This window comes from Venustampulla echinocandica (genome assembly GCF_003357145.1).
Source record: "Venustampulla echinocandica strain BP 5553 chromosome Unknown scaffold_1, whole genome shotgun sequence".
Lineage (NCBI taxonomy): Eukaryota > Fungi > Ascomycota > Leotiomycetes > Helotiales > Pleuroascaceae > Venustampulla > Venustampulla echinocandica.
Window position 1 is genome coordinate 2,683,092 of NW_022474206.1, and position 22,740 is coordinate 2,705,831.

General features: G+C 48.8%; 8 protein-coding genes across 8 annotated transcripts; 4 read left to right on the top strand and 4 right to left on the bottom strand.

The window, feature by feature from the left end:
• Positions 1-911: 911 nt before the first annotated feature.
• BP5553_03415 (uncharacterized protein) lies at positions 912-4,325 on the bottom strand (the record flags this gene model as incomplete). Its single annotated transcript, XM_032012038.1, has 5 exons — positions 912-1,281; positions 1,329-3,986; positions 4,037-4,081; positions 4,129-4,171; positions 4,226-4,325. 5 exons carry the CDS (start codon positions 4,323-4,325, stop codon positions 912-914), a joined length of 3,216 nt encoding a protein of 1,071 aa, XP_031871731.1.
• Positions 4,326-4,851: 526 nt separating this feature from the next.
• BP5553_03416 (uncharacterized protein) lies at positions 4,852-5,713 on the top strand (the record flags this gene model as incomplete). The annotated part of the gene is made up of 3 exons (XM_032012039.1): positions 4,852-5,277; positions 5,331-5,472; positions 5,532-5,713. The coding sequence occupies 3 exons, from the start codon at positions 4,852-4,854 to the stop codon at positions 5,711-5,713; spliced, it is 750 nt and encodes a 249-aa protein (XP_031871732.1).
• A 309-nt stretch (positions 5,714-6,022) lies between these two features.
• On the bottom strand, positions 6,023-6,352 carry BP5553_03417 (Uncharacterized protein; the record flags this gene model as incomplete). Its single annotated transcript, XM_032012040.1, has 3 exons — positions 6,023-6,070; positions 6,129-6,277; positions 6,334-6,352. 3 exons carry the CDS (start codon positions 6,350-6,352, stop codon positions 6,023-6,025), a joined length of 216 nt encoding a protein of 71 aa, XP_031871733.1.
• A 604-nt stretch (positions 6,353-6,956) lies between these two features.
• Positions 6,957-7,838, top strand: BP5553_03418 (uncharacterized protein; the record flags this gene model as incomplete). The annotated part of the gene is made up of 1 exon (XM_032012041.1): positions 6,957-7,838. One exon carries the CDS (start codon positions 6,957-6,959, stop codon positions 7,836-7,838), a length of 882 nt encoding a protein of 293 aa, XP_031871734.1.
• A 177-nt stretch (positions 7,839-8,015) lies between these two features.
• Positions 8,016-9,176, bottom strand: BP5553_03419 (putative potassium channel beta subunit protein; the record flags this gene model as incomplete). Its single annotated transcript, XM_032012042.1, has 3 exons — positions 8,016-8,783; positions 8,852-9,006; positions 9,059-9,176. 3 exons carry the CDS (start codon positions 9,174-9,176, stop codon positions 8,016-8,018), a joined length of 1,041 nt encoding a protein of 346 aa, XP_031871735.1.
• Positions 9,177-11,579: 2,403 nt separating this feature from the next.
• Positions 11,580-13,442, top strand: BP5553_03420 (Retrovirus zinc finger-like protein; the record flags this gene model as incomplete). The annotated part of the gene is made up of 7 exons (XM_032012043.1): positions 11,580-11,791; positions 11,839-11,923; positions 11,981-12,023; positions 12,092-12,757; positions 12,847-12,941; positions 13,016-13,062; positions 13,133-13,442. The coding sequence occupies 7 exons, from the start codon at positions 11,580-11,582 to the stop codon at positions 13,440-13,442; spliced, it is 1,458 nt and encodes a 485-aa protein (XP_031871736.1).
• A 2,962-nt stretch (positions 13,443-16,404) lies between these two features.
• On the top strand, positions 16,405-18,352 carry BP5553_03421 (MFS general substrate transporter; the record flags this gene model as incomplete). Its single annotated transcript, XM_032012044.1, has 4 exons — positions 16,405-16,571; positions 16,634-17,201; positions 17,257-17,806; positions 17,862-18,352. The coding sequence occupies 4 exons, from the start codon at positions 16,405-16,407 to the stop codon at positions 18,350-18,352; spliced, it is 1,776 nt and encodes a 591-aa protein (XP_031871737.1).
• Positions 18,353-19,141: 789 nt separating this feature from the next.
• Positions 19,142-20,080, bottom strand: BP5553_03422 (ClpP; the record flags this gene model as incomplete). Its single annotated transcript, XM_032012045.1, has 2 exons — positions 19,142-19,635; positions 19,732-20,080. The coding sequence occupies 2 exons, from the start codon at positions 20,078-20,080 to the stop codon at positions 19,142-19,144; spliced, it is 843 nt and encodes a 280-aa protein (XP_031871738.1).
• Positions 20,081-22,740: the final 2,660 nt, after the last annotated feature.

Sequence of the window (22,740 nt, forward strand, 5' to 3'; positions counted from 1 at the left end):
AAAAGCCCGGTTTCCGCCTTGGAGACCATTAATCAACTACGTATGACCAGGGATCAAATCCTACTCTAAACCTCTAACCCCATCACTGTCAGCGTACCTAGCTAGCCAGCCTACCTTGTGTAGTGTCCTCTAATCTAAATCGCATTCCTAATTCTCTTTTTAAAACAGCCCCCTATCTAGAATTTGAGCTATGTTGCTATATATAGGTACCTATATCTCTCGGCTCCTTTCTACACACCTCGTACTTCCGCTCCAACCCGCCTGGCACCTATCACCCTACCTAGCATTAAGCGTCCCATCTGCTCAACAATAAATGTCTATACTGCCTACGAATACTAGTAAATACTAGATGCTCACCGCCTAGTTACCCTCCTCAGCCGGTCATCAGGCCGGGGCTGGACATGGAGGAGTAGTTGGAATGTATTAGGTGTTCTGTGGATCGCATGTTTGTTAGACGCTGAAGAGGAAGCACTGGTGCTGATGTACATGAATGACGACCTAGGTACACGGGAAGTTCGGCACTTAAAGGGGGAGGTATGTTTAGAGTTGTTAGGTGAGAAAACCTGTAGAGACTAATAGAAGAAAGATATGAAGGAAAGTTTGCGAGCTCGATGTAATTGGGATGATAGAAAATAAAATAATATCCTGGTCTTGCCTGCTCGTTGCTAGTGAACTAGTACCAGGGTCTCTATTTGGGGTGTATGTTAGGGGAAGAAAGGCACGAGATAGCCAAAGCGTACCTATAGGTAGCTCTGGATCTTCTACAGTTTGGAAGAATGTCCAAAAATTGGCGTTAAATTTCAACGAGAGGTCGGCTCTCTTTTTAATTAAATGTAGGAGCTCAGCAATATGAGATACTAATGCAACGCGTAACCTCATCATACACGTACCCGATTCCGTTTTACCCCTTGTCACTTCTTTGCTTTCCCCTTGCTAGGCGCGGCCTTCGCCTTCGCCCTCCCCCTTTTCGGCTTAACATCCTCCTCGGAGTCATCTTCTAGATCCATATCGTCATCATCCTTCGCAGCTTTCTTCTTTGCGGGTTTCTTCGCAGCTGCTGCCTTCTTGGCCGGCTTTGGTTTCTTGATGAATTTGTCCTTCTTCAATAGATCCTCGATGTCCTCGTCTTCGTCTTTGGGTTCGGGATCAGCTGCAGCTTCAGGTTCGTCGTCTTCATCAAGAGCCTCTTCAAGATCAGGCTTTTCGGACTTGAGCTTCGCTGAGGGAGCAACGACGTTACTAGCTTTCATGAACGGCATGGGGTGGGATCGTTGGTTATATCTTGTAGTTATTAGCATGACTCTACAAAGGGGGGTTCCTTTACTCACAATCTTGTGAAAGTAGCCTTGGCTTGGGTGTCAATCTTTACACTATCCTGGTCCTGCGGCCCTAGGCCAAGCTCCATGATATAATCGAAGTCATCCTTTGTCAAGAAATAGCTGTCCATGAGATCAATCACATCATCAACAGACGATTTCCCCTCAAGCTCAAGTCGCCTGATTAACCGGGTCCAAAGAACAGGCAGGTACTGCTGACGGATTTCATGACGATCGCCGGACGTCCTTAGGCGCATGTGTGACTGTATCTCCTTTACATATCTAACAAGTTTGCCATGCTTGCTGTTATTACCAAGCCATTGTGTGAATTGAGTGTGACCAGTCATGAGGCCAGATATAAAGCTAGCGGGTCTAACAGTGCTGAATACTGCATGGGTTGGCATTAAGCTCCATTGTTGTTGGGAGCCATGGATCATGCGGTCGACCAAATCCCCATCACTGATGCTCTCGGCAGCCTGGTCAGCGAGCTGGAGTGCCTTGAGTTTGTATTCTCGCCCGGTGAGGTTGTTGGCAAGTATCGGCTTGGTATTCAGATAGTTCTCTTGGACCATCAAGAAACTCTTTTCATGGTCATTGAAATAAAGCTCAATCTTATCGTTGAGGGTGGCCTTACTCGCCGGAGCAAACATTCCACCCCCTAGGAGCTTGTGGCAGATGTCCCACGGCTTCAAGACCACGGATTTCTCCCAAGCTTTGGACATAGACTTCCCTTGATCAAAGTCCATGGACGCCTGATCAAGTTTCGCTGTGGAAATCATATTGATAATTTGCCGAATGTCCTTATTGCTACCCTCAATCAGAGCATCAATAACGTTCATTGGAAGCTTCAGACCCTCTCTGTGGCAGATCGTGGCAATCCGCGATCGAACTTGATCTACCGTTGGTCGCTTAAACATAATGTCATATGTCACAAAGTCGAATGGCTTCATCTTCTGCAACTTTCGTTCGTTGCAGATCAGAATGATAGGGATATCGGTCGTTTTGCAGACCTTAGCTAGCGCCCCAACGCCTCCTCGATCTCCAGCAGACATGCCGTCAACTTCGTCCATAATCAGGACGATTTTCTTCTTTTCGACATCTACCGCTTTCCCATGACCTGCAAAGTATCCACGCAAAGAAGTATTGTTCAGCACTTCGCCTAGACCGTTTTCGACCAGCTTCTTGCTTCGGGTATCACTAGCATTACTTTCCAAGATATCATATCCGGCAAGTTTGGCAGCTAGATGCGCGGCGGTAGTTTTCCCAATACCTGGGGGCCCGTGGATGATGATTGCTCGATACCCGCCAAGACCTTCCGGGCCTTTCTTCTGAAAGTTGTACTTGTGCGCCACGGGCCAACCTCTAAGCCAGGACATAATCCTCTCAACTTGAATTTTGTTGCCACATATTTGGTTTATCTGGGAGGGTGCATATTTGGTGGTCCATAGCTGTGAATTTGGAGGGGCAGCGGGGGGAGGCGGAGGTCTAGCAGTGGATCCTTTTGAAGCAGCAAGCTTCTCAGCGGCTTTCCTAGCCTTTTCAGCCTCATCAGCCTTTCGTCGCTCTTCCATTTCCATTTCTTCAGCATCTTTCTTAATCTTATCCATATCTGCCTTTTTCTTTTCCAAATTCTTCTCCGCCGCCTTGCCATCCCCCCCATTTGCAGGCATTGATGAGATCAATACGAATAATCCATCTTCATTGATTGTCTTGAGACCAAGATCCTTAATCTTCCTTAATTTGGATGGGCCCGCATCTGACCCAAGAACAATGTAACTTGTCTTGCTGCTTGGTTGGCCGGTGACCTTACCCCCATATCGCTTTACAAGCTCTTGGCCCTCCTCTCTGCTGAGGGTTTCCAACAGACCGGTGAACACGAAAATCAACCCAGCTAAGCAATTTTCATGCCCGACAGGTATTTCCTTTGAGCCTGCTGCAGGAGGCGGCCCAGCATTTCCACCACCTTGGCCAGCCTTTCGCCAATCGAACTTCGCATCGGGATCTTTTGGTGGAGGAGTGGGCGGCCGTACGGTTGGGATGCTGTCAAGAATCGCCTGTATTGACGAGCTCTCTGCTGTATCTGACTTCTTTGGCTGGGCACGAGGTTTCTTTGCAGGTGGTTGTTTCGCGGACTTGCCCTTGACAGATTTTATGTTGTATGCATCCTCCTCATCCTCGGATTCCAGGTCCACGGACTTTCTCTTCTTACCACCAGCTGTCCTAGAGCGCTTATCAACGACCATAGCATCATCACTACCATCCACCATTACGAAGGAATCGTTTACATCCTGCATTTCAATGTCGCCATTCTTTTTAGATGCCGGTGTTTTCCCCTTCGCCACAGTTTTTTTGGGTTTCACTATAAGATCATCATGGCTATCGCTCTCGACGTATGCGTCCTTCTGATTGTGGCCCTTTTTGACGTCTGCCGCAAATATATCGTCACCAGCATCCACATCATCATCTAAGAAAGCGAAGTCATCGTCATCTACATTATCATTGTAAGATTTTGTCTCCTTCTTCCGAGCAGACGATCGGCCATTGGTTTCGGCTTTTGGGGTGGCTATAGGTTTTGTCGGTGATAGCTTGGTCGGTTTGGATTTGGACTTGCTGCTGGATGCGAAATAATCGGCTGCGGTGGTTTCTTGCCCCTTTGGCGACTCTTTCTGTCTAAATATCCTAGTTAGCTCCTAGGCCAAACACATATCAGGGAGGCATACGCAGGTTTCCTCGCGGCGGGTTTCTTGGGTGTAGATGTCTTGGGCCTGTCACAGTTTAGTTTATGCTCCACGATACGGTTCGAATTGCCTACGCTGGCTCATCATCATCACTATCATCAATAATTTTGCGGCTTTCTGCGAAATGATTAATATACTAAACTGTATCTCGAAAAGGGTCTATAAACTGACTGCTGCGTTTCTTCTTGGAATCTTGTTCCTTCTTGGTCTCCTTCCCTCGAATGGGCGTAGAGGTCTTGCCCCCAAAAAAGTTCCTGATATCTGCAGACATATTGGGCTTGTGGAACTGAAAAATCTAAATCGATTACAAAACCCAGAGGATATCGGCGTCGATTAAAAGAAGGTGAGCATGTCGAGTTGCCAGCTTGATAAGGTTCCCGAAAGGCGATGAGGTTAACGCGACTTTCACAAACCGCGATCACTTTACGCGACGGGATAAGGATTACGGCGGAGCAGGACTATTTGCCGACAAAACCCCTGTCAATGCCACAGAGATCACTAGAAATTGCAAGCTATTAGAACTTTAGGACATAATATTTTAGCTTAGCCAACAAAGATAGTTATAGATATAAATCCCTCGTGGGTTTGATATTACTTAGTTTATTTCAAGTCCTTATGCACTTCAAGAACTTTCAAGGACCTGGTTTGGCGGGTCATTTGTGAGTCTAAGTCCACGCATCAAGGATTCTGGAGGCTCGGTTCCTTGCGGGTCGCCGTAGCCATGAACTTTTGAGCATCTCAAGCACATCTGTGCAGTATAGACCTCATCTCGAGCGCCAGCCAAACCCACCTGCGCAATGAATTCCCGAAGCGTTTCGAGCTTCGCCGCTCATTTCGAGAGACTCTCAATATCATCCCGACCATTACGACCAGTTAACACCCGCCTGGCGCCGTGGGCTCTAGGTCGCTCAGACAATGCCACCCTCTCCTGCCGATCGTTCTCCAGTACAGCCATGAAGGGGGGGAATTGGCTTCTACCAACGGCGCCGGAGAAGAAGCGATCACGGAAAGGCCGTCCTCGTGTACCAACTGGAGGGTCTGCAAGAGGCACAACAATTGTATGGGGCGACTACGGACTCAGGATGAGCGACCATCATCGCCGGGTCAGCGCATTACAATTGAAGAACGGAGAGGAGGCTATCAAAGTGCGCCTAAAGGGAATGCGGTATCGATTGTATAAGAGGGTTTGTGCGAGTATTGGTGTTTATAGCAGTGGTAATGAGGTAGGCAGCGACACCATCGAGGTTCTAGTGATGGGAAGCTAACTTCTTACCAGGTTCGTATGGGTAAAGGAAAAGGTTCTTTCGATCATTGGGCGTCCAGGATTGCTGTCAGCAAGGTCATCTTCGAGTTGAAAGGAGATGTCCATGAACAGGTGGCCAGAGATGCTTTTCGGTTGGCTGGGAACAAGATGCCAGGTTAGTCTTCAACCATATACCAACACTCACTACGCATGCTAATTGTGTACTCTTTCCAGGCATGTATGAATTTGTCAAGAAGGGAGACCCACCTGTCGTTGGTATCACAAAATTGGATGGGGTTACGCTGGAAGAGTTGAAGCGTCCTAGACGGAAGGTTCCTTTGGGCTCGGTGCCCGTAGGCTCAACAGCGGAAACTTTGCCAAAAACAACTTCGGCATCTGTGTCACCGGATGCTTAGACTATATTTGGATTATAGATGGGCTATCTATAAACTATCGAGAAGCGGGACTACTGTAAAATAGGAGCACACAGAGGAAGGCTCTACCACTTGAATAGAGATCATGGAAAGACAAGGGAAACTCGCTAGCGGCAATGCATTAATCTAGAGGCATTATATGGCAGAAGACTTGCCGAAGTGCTCCCAATCCAGGCCTTGATTTAGGGCCCTATTGCAACAACTCCCATGCCTCCATTTTCCCAACGCCAACCTCAGAATCTCTTCCTATCCCAGGCCATTCCCATCAAGCAAATCCGCACCCTTCTAGTTCTAATCAGAACCCGAATCACTCGGTGGTTGTTGTGTCTCTTTAAGGGCCTGTATCGCAGTCATTAGTCTTGTTCTTGTCTAGTAGCACTTGACACTCAGTTCCTACCTCATCGAGTCTCATCTTCAATATCGATAACATGTTCTCTTTAATGACCAGCGTCCCATCATCAAGGTCCTCTACCACGAAAGCATGGTCCTCGCTGTCTATCTTCATAATGATAGATTTGATGGAAGGGTCACATTCCACAAGAACACCTGACAATGTCAGCCCTTGAGATCCGCAAAATCTGGGTTCCAGGCAGAGCAAATACCCCTGATTGCTCGTGGCATGTTGAATTGAATTCCGAACAGAGCTGCCCTGGCTAGGTTCTTGGAGCCGAAGTTTTTAAGGTAGGATGGGAATGGCAGCAAAAGCAGGTCTCGTGATAGGGCGTTCTTCTCTGTCCCTCTGCCTCGCACCTCAAACCTCACACTGGACAGCCATCGGCGCTATGAAAAGTCCCGCCCGGATAAGAGTACGATTAGCGGGATGTCGGAGTCGGAGGTGCTCCCCCTCCGAGGCCACATTCGGCAGGACCGGCGCTGGAATCAGATACCATATCGACGTGCTTCTTCTGTGATAAAGCGCAATTCTCCCAGCTTATCATGACATAGTCTCTTTCGCCATGAGTTGCTGTCTCACGTGTTGACCTCGCTTTCCATCCTCAAGGAGTATACACCCATGCGGCCACGGCGTGGTCCTGCTCCGCGATCGTGGATGGGATCATTCATCAGCTTGGAGGGGCAGTGGGTGTCGACACGCCCTGCTGATAAGCCGTTGTAGGACATACCAGTCCATTAAGTTATTTGATACTTCGATATACTGGCTTAAACCGGCTTAATCGCTGACTTCATTGCACATATCTGATTCCGCTTCTTCATGCCTGTTGCCAACATGGCATTCCGACGATGGAGGTCTAGACACGCCTGCCAATGTACAAAATCACGACTACGCTTCTCCTCAACACTTCTCTTCCTTTCTATGGTCCTACCCGAATCCTCCCTCGCACAACTCACCGATCAACCCTCACCATCAGGGTCCGTCCCCATAACATTGACTATATCCCCAAGTGCTTCGTCCACCTCTCTAACCAGATCCTCCAACAACACCAGTACTGGTGCTATCCCCACAACACCCATAACCCCGGATGATTCAGGAATCCCTCCTTCTATCCCTCCAGGCGACCCCTCAATCACCGATGAAGGCGCCCATGTCTTCAACTATTACTTTCTCATAGCACTTGTCGCCGCCGTTTTCTTCGGCGTCTTTCTCCTCTACGCCGGGCGTAGGAAAAAGCGAAAAGCGGCCCTTCTACAGTCCCACAGTCGCCAGGCGTTGGCACAGGATGTGGCAGGCTTCCGCACACGGCTAGGCAGAGCACGAAATCACAATGGGTCTGGGTTCAGGTTGAGAGGGGGTGGCAATGGGCATATGGAAGAGGGGAGCTTAGAAGGACTTGACGAGAGAGGTATGGCGCCGCCCCCTTATGTGCCTACTTCGAAGCGGTCGAGCTTGAGGGGCGGGGGTGATACCGGAGGAGAGGGAAGTGGTGCAAGTCGCGAGATACGAGAAGGGGAGGGCGTCGAGCTGAGGACGTTGAGTCCAGAGAGAGATCAAAACAGGATGAGTGATCCGCCTGGATACGACGAACATGCGGGATCGCGGGTGGAGAACAGTGCGCATATTCCCAGGCCTAGCACGGCTGTTTTAGCTTCGGACAGGTATGGATCAACGGGGAGGTTACTCAACAGCGATGGTCGTTCTTTTGATGTATAAGTTTGTCGGTAACGATATATGAGAACACTTTGGTGGTGGGGAATACTCCCAGTGTATATATATTTACGAACGCATGTTACTCGTCTTACAAAGTCACGCAGTTAATGCCAAACCATTGAGTTATTCTCAAGACAGGGACTTTTTATATATTCTCTATCTTAGTCTTGCTACATTTATTTAAAATCTTCTCACCATGGCAGCAGGCTTGTTTCCCAAGATGTCGTCTATCTCCTTGATAATATCCGGCGTCAACTTCTCCACAACAGCCAAAGCCTTGACGCTCTCATAGACCTGCTCCGGTCGACTAGCCCCCGTAATCGCCGAGCTAACATTCTTATTCCTCAACACCCAAGCCATAGCCAGATTAGCTTGCGAAATCTCGAGCTTGTCGGCAACAGGCTTTAGCTTGCGAACAGTCTCAATGTCCCTCTTCCAAGTCTCATCGCCAACCCTTTTATTCATCATCTTGACAAACGCATCATCACTAGATCCCAATCTGGAATCCTTCGGGATCCCATCATTATATTTCCCAGTCAGGATGCCAATCTTCAACGGGCTAAAGGTGGTAAGGCCTAATCCCACATCCTCGTAAAGATGCTGGAATTCCTTCTCGACCTTTTCTCTGACAACCATGTTATACGCAGGCTGCTCCATGAGCGGGCCGATGAGGCCAAGTCTATCGGCGACTCGCCAGGCTTGTGCAATCTCATCTGCATCCCACTCCGATGTGCCCCAATAGAAAGCCTTTCCAGTGTTGATAATGTGGTTGAACGCTCGCACTGTTTCTTCCATGGGCGTGTTCCTGTCGGGTCGATGTGCGTATATCAAATCAACGTAATCCAATTCTAAACGCTCTAGTGATGCATTCACCCCCTCAATAATGTGCTTTCGGGATAATCCAGTGTTGTTGATTGCGGTCTCGCCATTTGCTCGTCCCCAGTAAATCTACATTTGCTAGTCAGTCCATGAATCACAAATTACCGCACAACCGTACCAAGTTGGAGCCAGCTTACTTTTGTCGAAACAACCAAATCACACCGCTTCCAACCAAACTTCTTGATTGCCTGGCCCATAACTCGCTCAGACTCTCCGCCAGAATACCCCTCCGCGCAATCGAAGAAATTTACCCCAACATCATAAGCGGCCTTCATGCAGGCGAATGTATTCTCTAGAAGTCCTCGTCAGCCAGACATTCCTCACTAATAATTGCGAATAAGTACCATTCTCAACATGGCCGCCGTACGTGAGCCATCCTCCGAGCGAAATGGCAGACACTTGGAGCCCGGAGCGGCCTAGGAAGCGATACTCCATCTTTGGGAGGTCTGCAGGTACTGCCATATTTTGTAAATTTGGAGAGTTCTGGAGGCAATTGGCCTGATTCTTGAAAGATTCGGGTTTAAACCACAATGGGAAATTGAGGATGGAGAAGTGGGCGAAAAAATGAGGGTTGGGAACTTTTATACGTAGGTGCTTTGTAATTGCACCGCGGGGTTTGCGGCGGGGTGTATTGTTGTTATTTACTCTGTCGTAAGTGGGGGTCTGTCTACCTCCGTATGCCGTAGAGATGTTTCATCTCGAGCGGCCCCACAAGAGCTTGTTCCGACGTCTGTACAACAACTACATTTACTTCTAATTGATACTGGAAATGTACAGTACGTATCTAAAAAGCAGTCGATTCTCTTCCCTTTTCGCGATCGTCTAAATATCCCAATTTCGAGGAACAGCAACGAGAGAGGAAAACCGATTATAACGAAGAATCGCAAACTGCATGGCCTTGTGTTGAAGCTCAGCGTCCCAGGAAGGGATTCTGCTTCCATTTGTGGAGATCGACACGGTATAGAAGCCGTCGATCCGTATCCCAAAACGATAGCTTATATGTGGAAATTTGGCGGCCTGTTGGCGCTCAAGGTAGGTCTCTTGTAACTCCGTATATGTCATCTTTGAATTTCTTTGTCATGATGAGGACGGATCGTAGGGTTTGAGCTCTGCAGAAACGCCTTTATTGAAAATTAATTGCTGCTAGTAGTAGCCAAGGCTGTTTATCGGCGTGTGTGGCAGTATTTTATATTTTTCTCCACAGCGGTATATTTCCCAACAAGTGGCAAGTAATCGTATTGTTAGGGCACATCTCCAGGCAGACGAGCTACAGCTATAATGCACATATATCTTCCGAGTCCATAGGCAAGTGCTGAATAGCTTCCGCAATAATTGAATGGGCTCAACGGTAAAAGCATTTCGATGCGCCATTAACTAGACAATGGGTCGTGTTGCTGGGTTTCTTGTCGCTTATCTTTCAAGAGCTACTGGCATGAACGTTATATATCGCGTATCGACTCTTGGGGCAAAAGGCTGAGAAGTATTCTTGACCGACTATAGCTTCCAGCGGCTACAAATGAACCCGCGGGAGCGTTTCGGCAATATATATCCTGTCACAGTTGTGTTAGCTTGTCCCTGAGCAGCTCGAACAATGCAGAATTGGGCTCACCTTGTTGTGAATGGGCCAGACAGCACTCAAACATACCGAGAAAGAATGGGCCAGATATCGCAGGCTGCGGGGTGACATACGGTAGTGATACCTCCTCTGCTTAGGATACGAAGGATGATATTGGACAAGTTGTCTGCAGATTCGGTTGAAACCCTCTCTAGTCTTGGCTTTGCCCCTGACGAAATACCACCCGTTGATGTGACAATCTAAGGGGTAAAGAAGGAAGTAAATAAACGTTCGATGTGCAACGAAATGACTCCCTTGGTCCACGTCGTCCCTCCCGAGCTCGAAAAACGAGTGCCATCTCCGCGTATTATACCGACTTCGATTTTCCTCTGTGATGTGGAAGCAAAATTTTCAGGTTACCGCGTACTATCTTTATTAAAACCCATCTCTGGGAGCGATCAAAAGGATCAGTATTAGTAGTTCTTTGTGGATATACGCAGAAGGTAGTTCTTCACCTCGCTCGCGTGCAATAACTAAGGTACTTAGAGAATATCTACACAATAATATTTCTAGTCCCATACATAGTCGTCTGTTTATGCCTGGAGCTATGCAATTACAACCCATCGCCCACATATACTATACATAGGTCGCAGGTCGATACACAATCTCTACTCAGTGGCTATCCTTATTGTGCTAAACCAAGTCGTGAAGCTTTCTCAATGCTGCTCCCTGAACAAGTTACCTAACCATACTTAATCAGTGATCCAAACGGAAATCTTCAGTTTACCGCTCTAGCAACCACGGAGGAACATGTTAGATATGGAGGGTTGTCGCCGAGACGGCGTCAATACCACAGCTAGAAGATTCCGGTCGCTTACTTGACCACAAAGACCGCCCCCGCTTCCTTCTTGTTTACAATTCTTCCTTCCCACAATAATTTCCTCCACTGTTGATCGTTCCATCCACACCACATTCCAATCTTCAGATATTATCTCGTCAGTCCATCGCGAGATCATTTCTGAGCATAACAACTTCATACGTGTCTCTATTCAAGTAAGTCTCCTCGATTATACCCATCGACCCTGAATCCAAGGTTCTTGGACGCGCTTCGCACGTTGGGCGCTCCCCATCGCTCCACTGCTACCTCTATTCTACCTCATTGACCATGACTATACACGTCCATATGGTCTAGTCACCTTGGCTCTGCAACCATGGATTCAACATCCAAGCGGCTCTCGATCTGACCAAGACGTGATTATATCTGACAAGTGTTCTTCTAGAAACGGTTAAGCTACCTCTGAATAAGGAAAATGTCCTGGGACGCAGGCAATGCGGTTGGCGGTTGGGACGATGGTGGCGCTTCGAATGAGTTCAAGGATACTGTCACCAATGACTTTGATGGCCCTACTGCAGTCGATGGCTACAATGGTGGCAATGGAGGTCTAGGAGGTGGGAATGAGGGTGAAGGTGACAATGGCGCCCGCGGCTTTAGTGGTGCCTGCTTCAACTGTGGAGAAGAAGGGTAAGTCGTCTCCATAACTCCCTGGTACTACGCTAAGTCATCCAAAGTCACAGCAAGGCCCAATGCCCAAACCCAGCTGTAGCTCGTGAGTTCACTGGAACCTGTCGCCTTTGCGAGCAGCCTGGCCATCGTGTGAGTTACTACCTTTGATTATGACAACTTTCAACGATATATTAATGGAATATTCAGGCTGCGGATTGCCCTTCCAAGCCCCCTCAAGTTTGCATCAACTGTAAGGAAGAAGGCAAGTTTATACTTACTCCTCTAAACATTGCCATATTGACAGATCATTGGTTCTAGGCCACTCTGCGCTCGAATGCAAGAGTCCACGAAAGGTTGAATATCCTGGGGTGGAGGATATCCCTGCTGAGGAGGCATGGCTTCAAATGAAACTGGCTGCTGATGAGCGTGATTTGGACGATATCAAGGAAGCCGCGTTCAAGTACTTGAAGGCTGCTCCTGATGCCACATATCCACAACTCGAGAAAGCCTTTCGTCTCCAGAAGGTGAACATCTACCTTATTGCTATCGAGAAGGAGCTCTCGATCACCTACACCAACATGGATCTTCAGGGAAACTTGGATAAGAAGTACACTGTCACTTGGCGCTTGTCCAACAAGCCTATGCGCCCAAAGGAGAGAGACTCTTGGCCAGCCACCCCAGAGGAGAACCTGGAGCGGCTTGCCGATGCGGGCACCCCGGTTGATCGTGGCATACCCAAATGCAACAACTGTGACCAGCTCGGTCACAACTCTAAGGCCTGTCCTGAGGAGAAAGTGGAGAACGCCGACCGCGCTGTGATTAAGTGCTACAACTGTGACGAGATTGGACACCGCGTCCGCGATTGTCCCACTCCCCGTGTTGATAAATTTGCGTGCCGCAATTGCAAGCAGGCCGGACACACAAGCAAGGAGTGCCCCGAGCCTCGTTCCGCTGAAGGTGTCGAGTGCAATAAGTGCAATGAAGGTATGTTGCAACATATCCCACACCTGCTAAGTCAATGAAGGTCGCGTAGCAGGTGACGATCCTCATCACTAACCTATAATGAAAAATAGTTGGTCATTTCAGCCGCGACTGTCCACAGGGAGGGGGTGGTGGTGGCGGCGGTGCTTGCCATAACTGCGGAGAGGAAGGACATCGCTCACGAGAGGTATGTTTTACTTCCGCTTGAATAGAATTTCCCATGTCTGCAGAGGATGAACGGCTAATTTCGAGCGTATATAGTGCACTAACCCAAAGAAGCTGGTGTGCCGCAACTGTGACGAGGAAGGGTAAGTAAAAGGCCTCTATTCATCTTTTAGCCCTCGACCTGGTGTAGCAAAATGCTAACAGTTTGTATAGACACTTGAGCAAGGAATGCACCAAGCCGAAGGACTGGTCCCGCGTTCAGTGTTCTAACTGCAAGAAGATGGGCCATACGAAAGTTAGATGCAAGGAGCCCGTCGCTGACGAAGACGGATTGGGCGGAGGAGATACCGGTGGGCATACTGGTGGATTTTCTGGTAACAACACTGGTGGATTCGCTAGCAACGATGCTGGCGGATTTGCTGGTAACGACGCTGGTGGATTTGCTAGTAATAACACTGGCGTCGTTGATTTCTCTGGTGCTGGTTGGGAGGACCCTTCCAATACCGTTGAGTCCGAGTGGTAAATCGACATCATCTGGATGTTCCTCGCAGGCATCCTTCATAGGTGATGTTTGCAAGCATACGTCTCGGGTATTGTTTGCAGGCATTCCTCTCAGGTATGTATGCTTCAGAGGCATCCCATGGGTCTCCCTTTTGCTCGAGGTGTATTTCGTGAAAGGTTTCTCTACTAAGCAGTTTCTCTATTTCAAAAACGGGGGGTTTGCTGTTTTCGCTGTACCAATCCTGGCACCTGAGTCGTCAAAGGCGTAGTTAGATGTCTTCTAGCAATGCAACTCATGGTAACCAATGAGATACGGAGTGCTAGTGCTTATTTGACGCTCGACGTTGAAGACATGTTAAAATATTGGGCCCACCACTGGGTAAGCTCCCTCACAAATTGTTCGGTCCCAGACTTGTAGTGGCACGTCCCAGGTTAGGACTGTATCATTGGTATAATGTTATTCCTTGTTTCGACGATAAGAAAAGTGGTTGGCAGTATTGAGATAATAAAGGTACTAGCCAAGCAGCTCTCCCACCTTGTGGTTATAAGAGCAATGAGGTTTTCTGAAGCACATACCATGCTCGTAGCAACCGTCAGAAACGAGATATGAATTAATGGCCTGATCCGGATAATAGAACGTTGGGGCCGGCTTCAGGGAAGACTTGATTCCTCCACACACTCCACCGTTATTGCAGCTGCAACTGGGTAGTCCCAGGTAGCATGGATAATCGCTGAATGACGTTGGTTTGTATGGGAATCTGGAGTTAGATTACACGATGTCAGGGTATGGCGATCCCGTCCAGCCTCCAGGCGACAATGTTTACATCTCTGTCGTGCTCAGGGGTTCAGGGGGCCAGCTGGCGGTGGCCTCAGTGGCAGGTGACGGGTTACCGCTTTAGGAACTCCGGGCCCTGCTCTGGTCGGTTACATGGGATTTGGTCGCTCGACTCACCCCCGACTTCAACCTCCACTTGGGCCTCCTTCTCCGCATTGCATTATATTTATTCGCCGATGTTTCGAATGCGGAGGGATTGGGCAGGGTGCTGGATATACGGATATGGTTGATGTCGAGTGTGGAGGAGGACTGCATTAATAACAGAACTTGAACATACGAAGTACTCGAGTACCTCTCCCTTACCTACCTCCGGATACAAGCCGGGTCTAGGCGGCAAACCCCGATTTTTGCCCCCAAGGTTCTGAGGTTCAGAGGTTCTGCCGTCTGCCGGTCCAAATGCCGCTCGGCCCGTGGACGGGGCTGACACGTGATGCATAAAACCGGGGCTCGCTTCCGACGCCAGTTTGGATGACTTCAGTGGCGTTACGTAAGGCACTCGAGTAGAGTATACGGAGTAGGGATCGGATTTTTCACGTTATATAATTATATAATATTGTAAGATTTACGTTATTATTATAGGAGGTGCTGCGTTATATAATTGCATAAAATTAAGCACAACTCTTGCATAGCTATGCATAAAAAGACCTTAAAATCAGGGCAAAAACTAGGTAAAAACTATACCTCCAAGGCCTAGGAGATTTTAGCATTACCTAATAAAAACTAAGCCTAATATAGTGTACGTTAGTCCTAATGCGGTTAGTTTTATCACGTGGTACAATTACATTATAATAGCCCAAATCGCACGTTATTATGGTATAATCACTAAATGGGCAAATTATATATAAAGGCCGATCCCTAATACGGAGTACTGCGTGCGGGATCATTACTAACAATGCGAAGCAGGTCAGCGCTTTGCCCGTGTTTACGTACGCAGCGCATTGTACTGTGTACGGTGTAACGTTTCTCCGTAAGATGCATTCAAAATCCAAGATCCAAGATCCAGGATCCAATAAGACTATTATTATTCCCATACTTGTATGTACTGTACATGTACCTCCTGCATCCTAGTATACACTCGTCCCTTGGTCAGCCTTGCCACGGTTGCCCCCTTCCGGAAAACCGAGTCTGGTCTTGCTGACCACCTCGTACGGCGCAGCTTTAGACCAAGTTTAGTCCCTCTTTGGGCACTCCTAAGCCCCTAGTCCAGCGCCCTGAGCCCTGAGTCCCTGAGTCGTCCGCGTCCCGGCGTCCCCCAAGCTGAAGCCTTGAAGGCGGCCTGTAGATCCACAAAATCCCAACGCCGCCAAACGGCCCCCCGGGATTTGGACACGGCGCCCATGGGCCTGGTAAAATTTTCACCCACATTGTTAGTCCAGCCAGTATGGTGCAGTACGAGGGGGGCAGGCGAGGCGAGGCCCGGCGACCCCATGGGCAGGGAATCGGGGTGCAGCTTCTCGTTCCATCCCATGTGGTAACGTGGGTACGAAGGGCTCACAATTATGATAATAATGGAGTCGAAGACTGACAATGGAGGGGAAAGAGTCGCGGAGACCCCAGAATGTACGTAGCATCACCGGGGCCTTATCCTAATACGGGCATCCATCCCATCGATTGCCTCCCTTGGTACATGTGCAGTGTACCGATGTCCTGATAGTTGGTTGAGCTCCCCCAGACGCTCTCCGGATGAACCGTTTCTTGGGATCGTCTCCCGCTATACTCATCCCGGAAGACAGCTCGGGCAGGTCCTGTACATAAATGCTGGACGGCCCGGTTCAATGTTGATCTTTCTCATGCCAGATCCTCCTCCCTCTATTATTGTTCTTGTTCTATTTTGTCTCTTCCAGCGGGACGGCACGAGGTATTAATATCCTGATTGATTTATCTACTACTTTGCCTTTTCATTCCCATCGACCGCCATAGAAGGAACTCCCAGTATGTTTGGCGGTTCCAGGTACTTTGGCCTGCGTGGCCGGCAGTTGAACCTCGCGGTCGGTATACTCGCGGGTGTGGATTTCTTGTAAGTGGCACCTTTTATTTGTATTTGTTGACTGGTCGAGTGGATGGGGTTTGGAAAAAATTGTTCATTATTCCCGTGGCTCAAATACCTTGGGCTTCCTTGGACCACATTGTTCGGGCACAAGGTCGTACAATGTCTTGTGCAAGGGAAAGTGGCGAAGAAGGTTTCGAGGGAATCTCGAAAAACTGCATGGCTACAATGGACCGCCAATATGATCCAGATATTACCGCGCATGTTTGGAACATTTGGTGGCTTTATCAAAACCCACCTAGACTGGCCATGGATGGGGCGTGGTGCCAGTTTATATTTCATTTAATTCGCAAATTGTTGTTTCTTGCGGCCATGACTGACAAATATATAGCCTCTTTGGTTATGACCAAGGTGTTATGGGGGGTCTCCTGACCCTCGGAAGCTGGGTCAAACAGTTCCCAGAAATCGATGCGGTAAACAACCAAAACAGCCCTGACTACAACCATATCTCCGTCATCCAAGGCATTACTGTGTCGAGTTATAACATCGGTTGTTTCATCGGAGCTGTTATTACCATCTTTATCGGAGACATACTGGGAAGAAGGAAGATGATTTTCGTCGGCTCAGCAATCATGGTCGTTGGCGCTACGCTGCAAGCATCTGCCTACCACCTGCCTCATCTGATCGTTGGGAGAATCATTACCGGCTTTGGAAACGGCATGAATACCTCTACTGTGCCAACCTGGGCTTCAGAGACCTCAAAGTCTCATAAGCGTGGAAAGATGGTCATGATTGAGGGCGCTATGATTACTGGCGGTATCTGCCTCAGTTACTGGGTGGACTTTGCATTCTCTTTCCTAGAACCCAGCCCCGTCTCGTGGCGATTCCCTCTTGCCCTGCAGATTCTCTTTGCTCTTATTCTCCTTCTATTCATTCTAGAATTGCCTGAATCCCCCAGAGTAAGTCTTCATTGAGCCAGGTACCGAGGGAATTTGGCAGCTAATCTTTTCATAGTGGCTCATCCTCAAGGGCGACGAAGCCGAAGCTCTTTCCGTCATCTCAGCCTTGGAGGACAAGCCTGAGGACGACCTGGTCGTTCGAACCGAGTTCACGGAAATCAAGGATTCGGTACTTGAGGCGAAGGCTTATGGGTGGGCCGACCTATTCAGCATGGGCCCAGACAGGAACTTCCACCGGGTCGTCCTTGGATACGTCAACCAGGTTTTCCAACAGATCAGTGGGATCAATCTCATCACGTACTACGCCCCCACCATTTACAAGCAGTATATGGGATTGGAAGGTCTTACCCCCAGCATCTTGGCCGCTTGCAACGGAACGGAGTATTTCATCGCATCTTGGTTCGCAGTCTACACCATCGAGAAGTTTGGACGACGCACACTCATGCTTGTCGGCGCTGCAGGCATGTCAGGATCCATGGCCATCTTGGCTGGCATGAACTACATGTCGCAAAGTGATTTGGGTGGCTCAGCTCCTGGTATCGTGTCGGCCCTCTTCCTCTTCGTCTTCAACACCTTCTTTGCTGTCGGCTGGCTTGGCATGACTTGTAAGTTCCCCACCGCCTTTCGGCAATATATTCGAGTATATCTAACTTCACCCAGGGCTCTACCCCGCCGAAATCGTCCCTCTTAAGATTCGTGCACCAGCCAACGGTCTCTCGACCTCGGCGAATTGGATCTTTAATTTCATGGTCGTTATGATAACGCCAGTAGCGTTCAGCTCTATCGGTTACAAAACATATGTTATATTTGCCGTGATTAACGCTTTTATCTTCCCGGTCGTCTATTTCTTCTATCCCGAGACCGCATACCGCTCCCTGGAGGAGATTGATGATATCTTCCGGAAGACGAAGAAGGGCTGGAGGGCTTGGTTAGATGTTGTATCCGTGGCCAGAAACGAGCCCCTCAGATACGGCAAGAACGGCGAGTTGTTGATCGATTATACCAACACGGACGATCATGTGAGGAAGATTGAGAGCAGGGCTGGTACGAATGAGAAGGGACAAGACGCGGGGGTTGAGCACGTCAATCAAAATGGCGTTGGCAGCGTTTCAAGCAGTGATCCCGAGAAGGCTTCAGGTGACAATGTGTAAGGAATGAATATGGGCGAAAGAATGGGGGGCGTTGGTAGACGCAAAACGCTGGAGTATATACCTTTCTACCAGAATCTTGGATTGGCTTCATAATAGAAGCGAAAATATAATTGCTTAAGAGTTAACTGCTTCTTCCCGCTATCATAGTGTCGCATTATGTTCTTCGTGTGTTTAACACATCTAGCTTCATTTTATGTAGTACTAAATTGTGTGGGAGTCGATGCCGTGCAGTGGCGTTTCGCACGCGAGACATCATGCTGGCATTCGCTTTTAGTGTGGCCCTTATCCCAGTTTAAGTAACCCCTTAAGTTTATACGTAACCGCTCTTATACCACTTTGCATACCCTTATGAGGTAAAGGGGTTTTTAAAACGGGGTAAGAGCGGTTACGTATAAACTTAAGGGGTTACTTAAACTGGGATAAGGGCCACACTAAAAGCGAATGCCAGCATGATGTCTCGCGTGCGAAACGCCACTGCACGGCATCGACTCCCACACAATTTAGTACTACATAAAATGAAGCTAGATGTGTTAAACACACGAAGAGCATAATGCGACATGGGAATTATAACTATAATACTCTAATGCGTAGGCTATCTAGGTAGATTGTGTAGGAAACAGTATGGGAAGGTGATAGATATCGGAGTCATATCTAGATAATGGCCGACAAAAGGGTTCTAATACTGCGCCAGGAAAGGAGCGCAGACGTTGCCAGGCTCTGCGTACTTCAACCCCATCTCAGTCAGTAAAGAGGGACGAAATCCAAAAACTCTATAATTATATTTCTATTCTAAAGCTTCTCAAACCTTGGTTTCGTCTTCTTCAAGCCACTCAACATCGCCCTCTCAACGTCACTCGTCTGAATAGCAGCACTATTCCACAAACCAGTATACTTCAAGCTCTCTGCAACCGCGTGGTCCCTCGAATGATTCAGCAACTCCTTTGTCCCTTGCACAGCAATGGGGCTCTTCTCCGCCAACAGCTTAGCCATCTCCATCGCCCTGCCCAGGGCAGCATTCTTATTCTCCAAAACGTGGCTGACGAAACCGACACGCAGGGCTTCTTCGGCGCCGAATATACGGGCGGTGAGACAGACGTCTTTTACCCAAGACGTGGAGCCCACAATTTTGGGGAGTCGCGAGAGAGTGCCAATGTCAGCTGCGAGACCGATGTCGACCTCTTTAACGGCGAAACTTATGTTAGAGGTGCAGAGTCGGATGTCAGCGCAGGTTGCGATATCGATCGCGAGACCGAGGGCGACGCCGTGCAGGACGCAAATAACAGCTATAGGTTTCAATTCTGTCAGTCAATGCCCCCCCCAATTATAAATCCAGCAGAATGGTAGGCGTGAGGAAGGGTATGAGAAAAGGCAGGTCCTACGCTTTGCACACTTCTCAATGCTCCCAATACAATCCTGAAATTCCTGCACATGCCGCCTAATCGCGACTGCTTTCCTCGCCGCATCATCAACTCCAGCTTGTTGTGCTAATACCCCTTCTTGGCTCGCGGCTTGCACGTCCAGTCCTGCAGTGAAGCCGCGGTCCCCTACGCCAGAGAGGATCACTGCGCGGATGTCGGGGGAGATGGAGAGGGTATCGAATATGGTTTTTAGCTCAAGCCACATCTCTTCGAAGAAGGCATTTATCTTTTTGGGCCGGTTGATTTGTACATGTGCTACGAAGGGCGCTGGTGTATCCACCAGGAAGTACTTGTAGCTGGAGGTCGCCATGGTGGGGTAATTGAGTAGAATTGCGAACGGATTTGGGCGAGAGATGTATGGTGAGTGTAGGGGCTTCAAGGAGGGCGGTCTTTGAAGAAAGGAGAATGGTTAATTCTAATAGAGAGAGCCGCAATAGGGCAATTGTTTGGAGGTGCAGGTGTTTCTGAAGACATGTTGATGTTGGCTATGGGGATTAAGCTTGACCTTGGGAGCTTCGGCTTCACGAGCGAGCCGAGGTTCACACCACAAAGGCCCGTGCCCCAGATGGATTCCAGCCAAAACGCTGCAATCTTTCACCAAAATAATAATAATAATAATAATAATAATAATAATAATAATAATAATACGGGTAATAGGCAATGGGAAGCTCACATTGCTATTCTCGAACCGTTCCCTATTCTATGCTTTTGCATATATCTTTGCCTTCCGACATTATTAGAATTTTATAGCGTTCTCTATATTATTTCTCTCGCGTGCGATAGCACGAAGGACCTTGTCCATCAACGCGCACCTCGGCGCCTCCCGAGAGCAGTACCTTTTTGGCTTCAGCTCAGTGTTAAAGATCCTAGGAAATTGATACTGAAATTCTACTGGAATATTCGATTTTCTTATCTCGATTTATCCAGTGAAAGGGGGAGTCGACGTGCTAGAAACGATGTTGAACGGCACCTAGAATTCCCCGGCACTGCCCTTATTCCGCTCTACGTCGTATTACTTCTCCGATTCATGGAGGTATTTCCCATCTTGATTCGCAATACGGAGGAATGACTTGTCGCCGGCATGGCGTCTAGCAGCAGCAGCAGCAGCAGGGCATATGTTGGAGACGTGTTGGTATCGCGGGTATTCAAGCTCCAATCACAAAATCCATTACACGTCATCCAAACAAATGCCGTCAGTTGCCACATACATGCTTCGATGTATTCTATGTGCGTGTTCACCAACTATCCCCCTCCCGCATTTCGGAAATTGACGCATGCAGCTTCCCTTCGATCTGTTCTCGCCAATTCGACTCGGCCACTGGCAGCGCGGGCGGGATTTGAATACTTCGTATCAGCGGTTGAGATACAACAAGCCAAGGGGACCCGGAGCATGAACCTAATGCTGTATCACTTGGTATTTCTCCGAGGAAGCACTGCAGAAAGGGAAGGGAAGGGGAAGGGGACGCTTTGTAAGTTATTGGCAATCACTTACCATCCTACGTGTCTAGTTGCGCAGGGAAGGCAGTTCGTATCTGGAATTCGTTTTTTGGGTTTCGAGAATGAATTGCCGCTCAAACAACACATCACACCGGTCACGAGCCTTCCACTCCTCGCGGGATACTCGAAATAAAATTAAAGAATGCTCCTGTTAGTGATCTACCGGGATGGGCCCAGGGATAGTCTCTAGGGCGATCGCCCACGATCCGTTGTGGACTCTGGGCTCTGGAGTGTGGAGGACAACGAGCCAGATGCCTGCGGTAATTTGCTCTATGGATTCGCCGGTCTGTCAGTGATAAGCTGGTTGGGCATTCATCTGCAGCGCTGTGCTCCACGGACCTCCGAAACCTTGCCGCATTGTTACTTCGCACGTCTACTTCATACTTCTTACTTGAGGAGGATGTTTGCGTTGTAGCCTATCTGAAAGGGGCTTGCACTGTTGCAGTCAAGCCTGCATCAAGCAGATCTGCAGTGACGATGCTTCTTGTGGAGATATACTTGGTAATTATTGATAGTAGGGAGCAGGTTGTCAGTCCCACGTGGGGTACCTTGGCTGTTGCTCCAATGCACCATACTATGAGTGATTATATGTATTTTTTTGTAATCCCCTACTCTATTCAGGCACGACAGTACTTGTATCTACCGAAGGTACCTCTCTATATCGAGACCCTTTTCGTACCTCGACTCTGTAAATACTTCGTAGGTTCCACCAGATGATATCGCGGTTCTGGAGCTGCCGATCTGTACGCTACGCATTTTGTACGTACTGTACTTGTACCTAGGTAGTCTAGTACCTTCGCTCGCAGTGCTTCAGAGAGTACCATACTCGTATTGTACTTCGTACTACTCGAGGACGAAATGAAACTCGCAAGCATCAGATCAACAACACCAACCAAACGCCGCCGCCTCCATGATCAGCCCACTTCCACCGGTCCACGGTAACAGCCGGTCGGCTGGAGCTGCGAAGCCATCTCCCGCGGAATAAAGAAAGTCACGCAGTGACGATTTGCGGCTGTTTCTGGAGTTTTTGCGCAGCCGATTCGTCGACGTCGCATGCGGAGACCGCCTCGAGACTCATGGCTCTGTGCAGCATCGGCCAGAGCAGTGAGGGATCTGCGAGAACTAGATCCTCCTCGAGGCCTGATGCTGGAGGTTCGATGCAGCGCTGCTGCTGACGTGCAGGCCCAACGTCTTTTTCTCCAAATCTACGCGCCTATGGATCTATTATCTCGCCCCTCACCGCCCCCGACGCATTAATTGCTATTTGCGACAATACGTGCTAAATCACCCGATCGGGCCATTATTAAGTCGGATTAGGGGGCCCTCGTCCTCCCCTACGCTCCTTGCCGCATCCATACAACGAAGGGGGCCATGCTACTTCGTCCTGTACAGCACCAGCACCAGCACCAGTACCAAGTAAGTACTCGTACCCTTCGACGCTCCGCAACGTACTCGTACGAAGACGCAGCATCA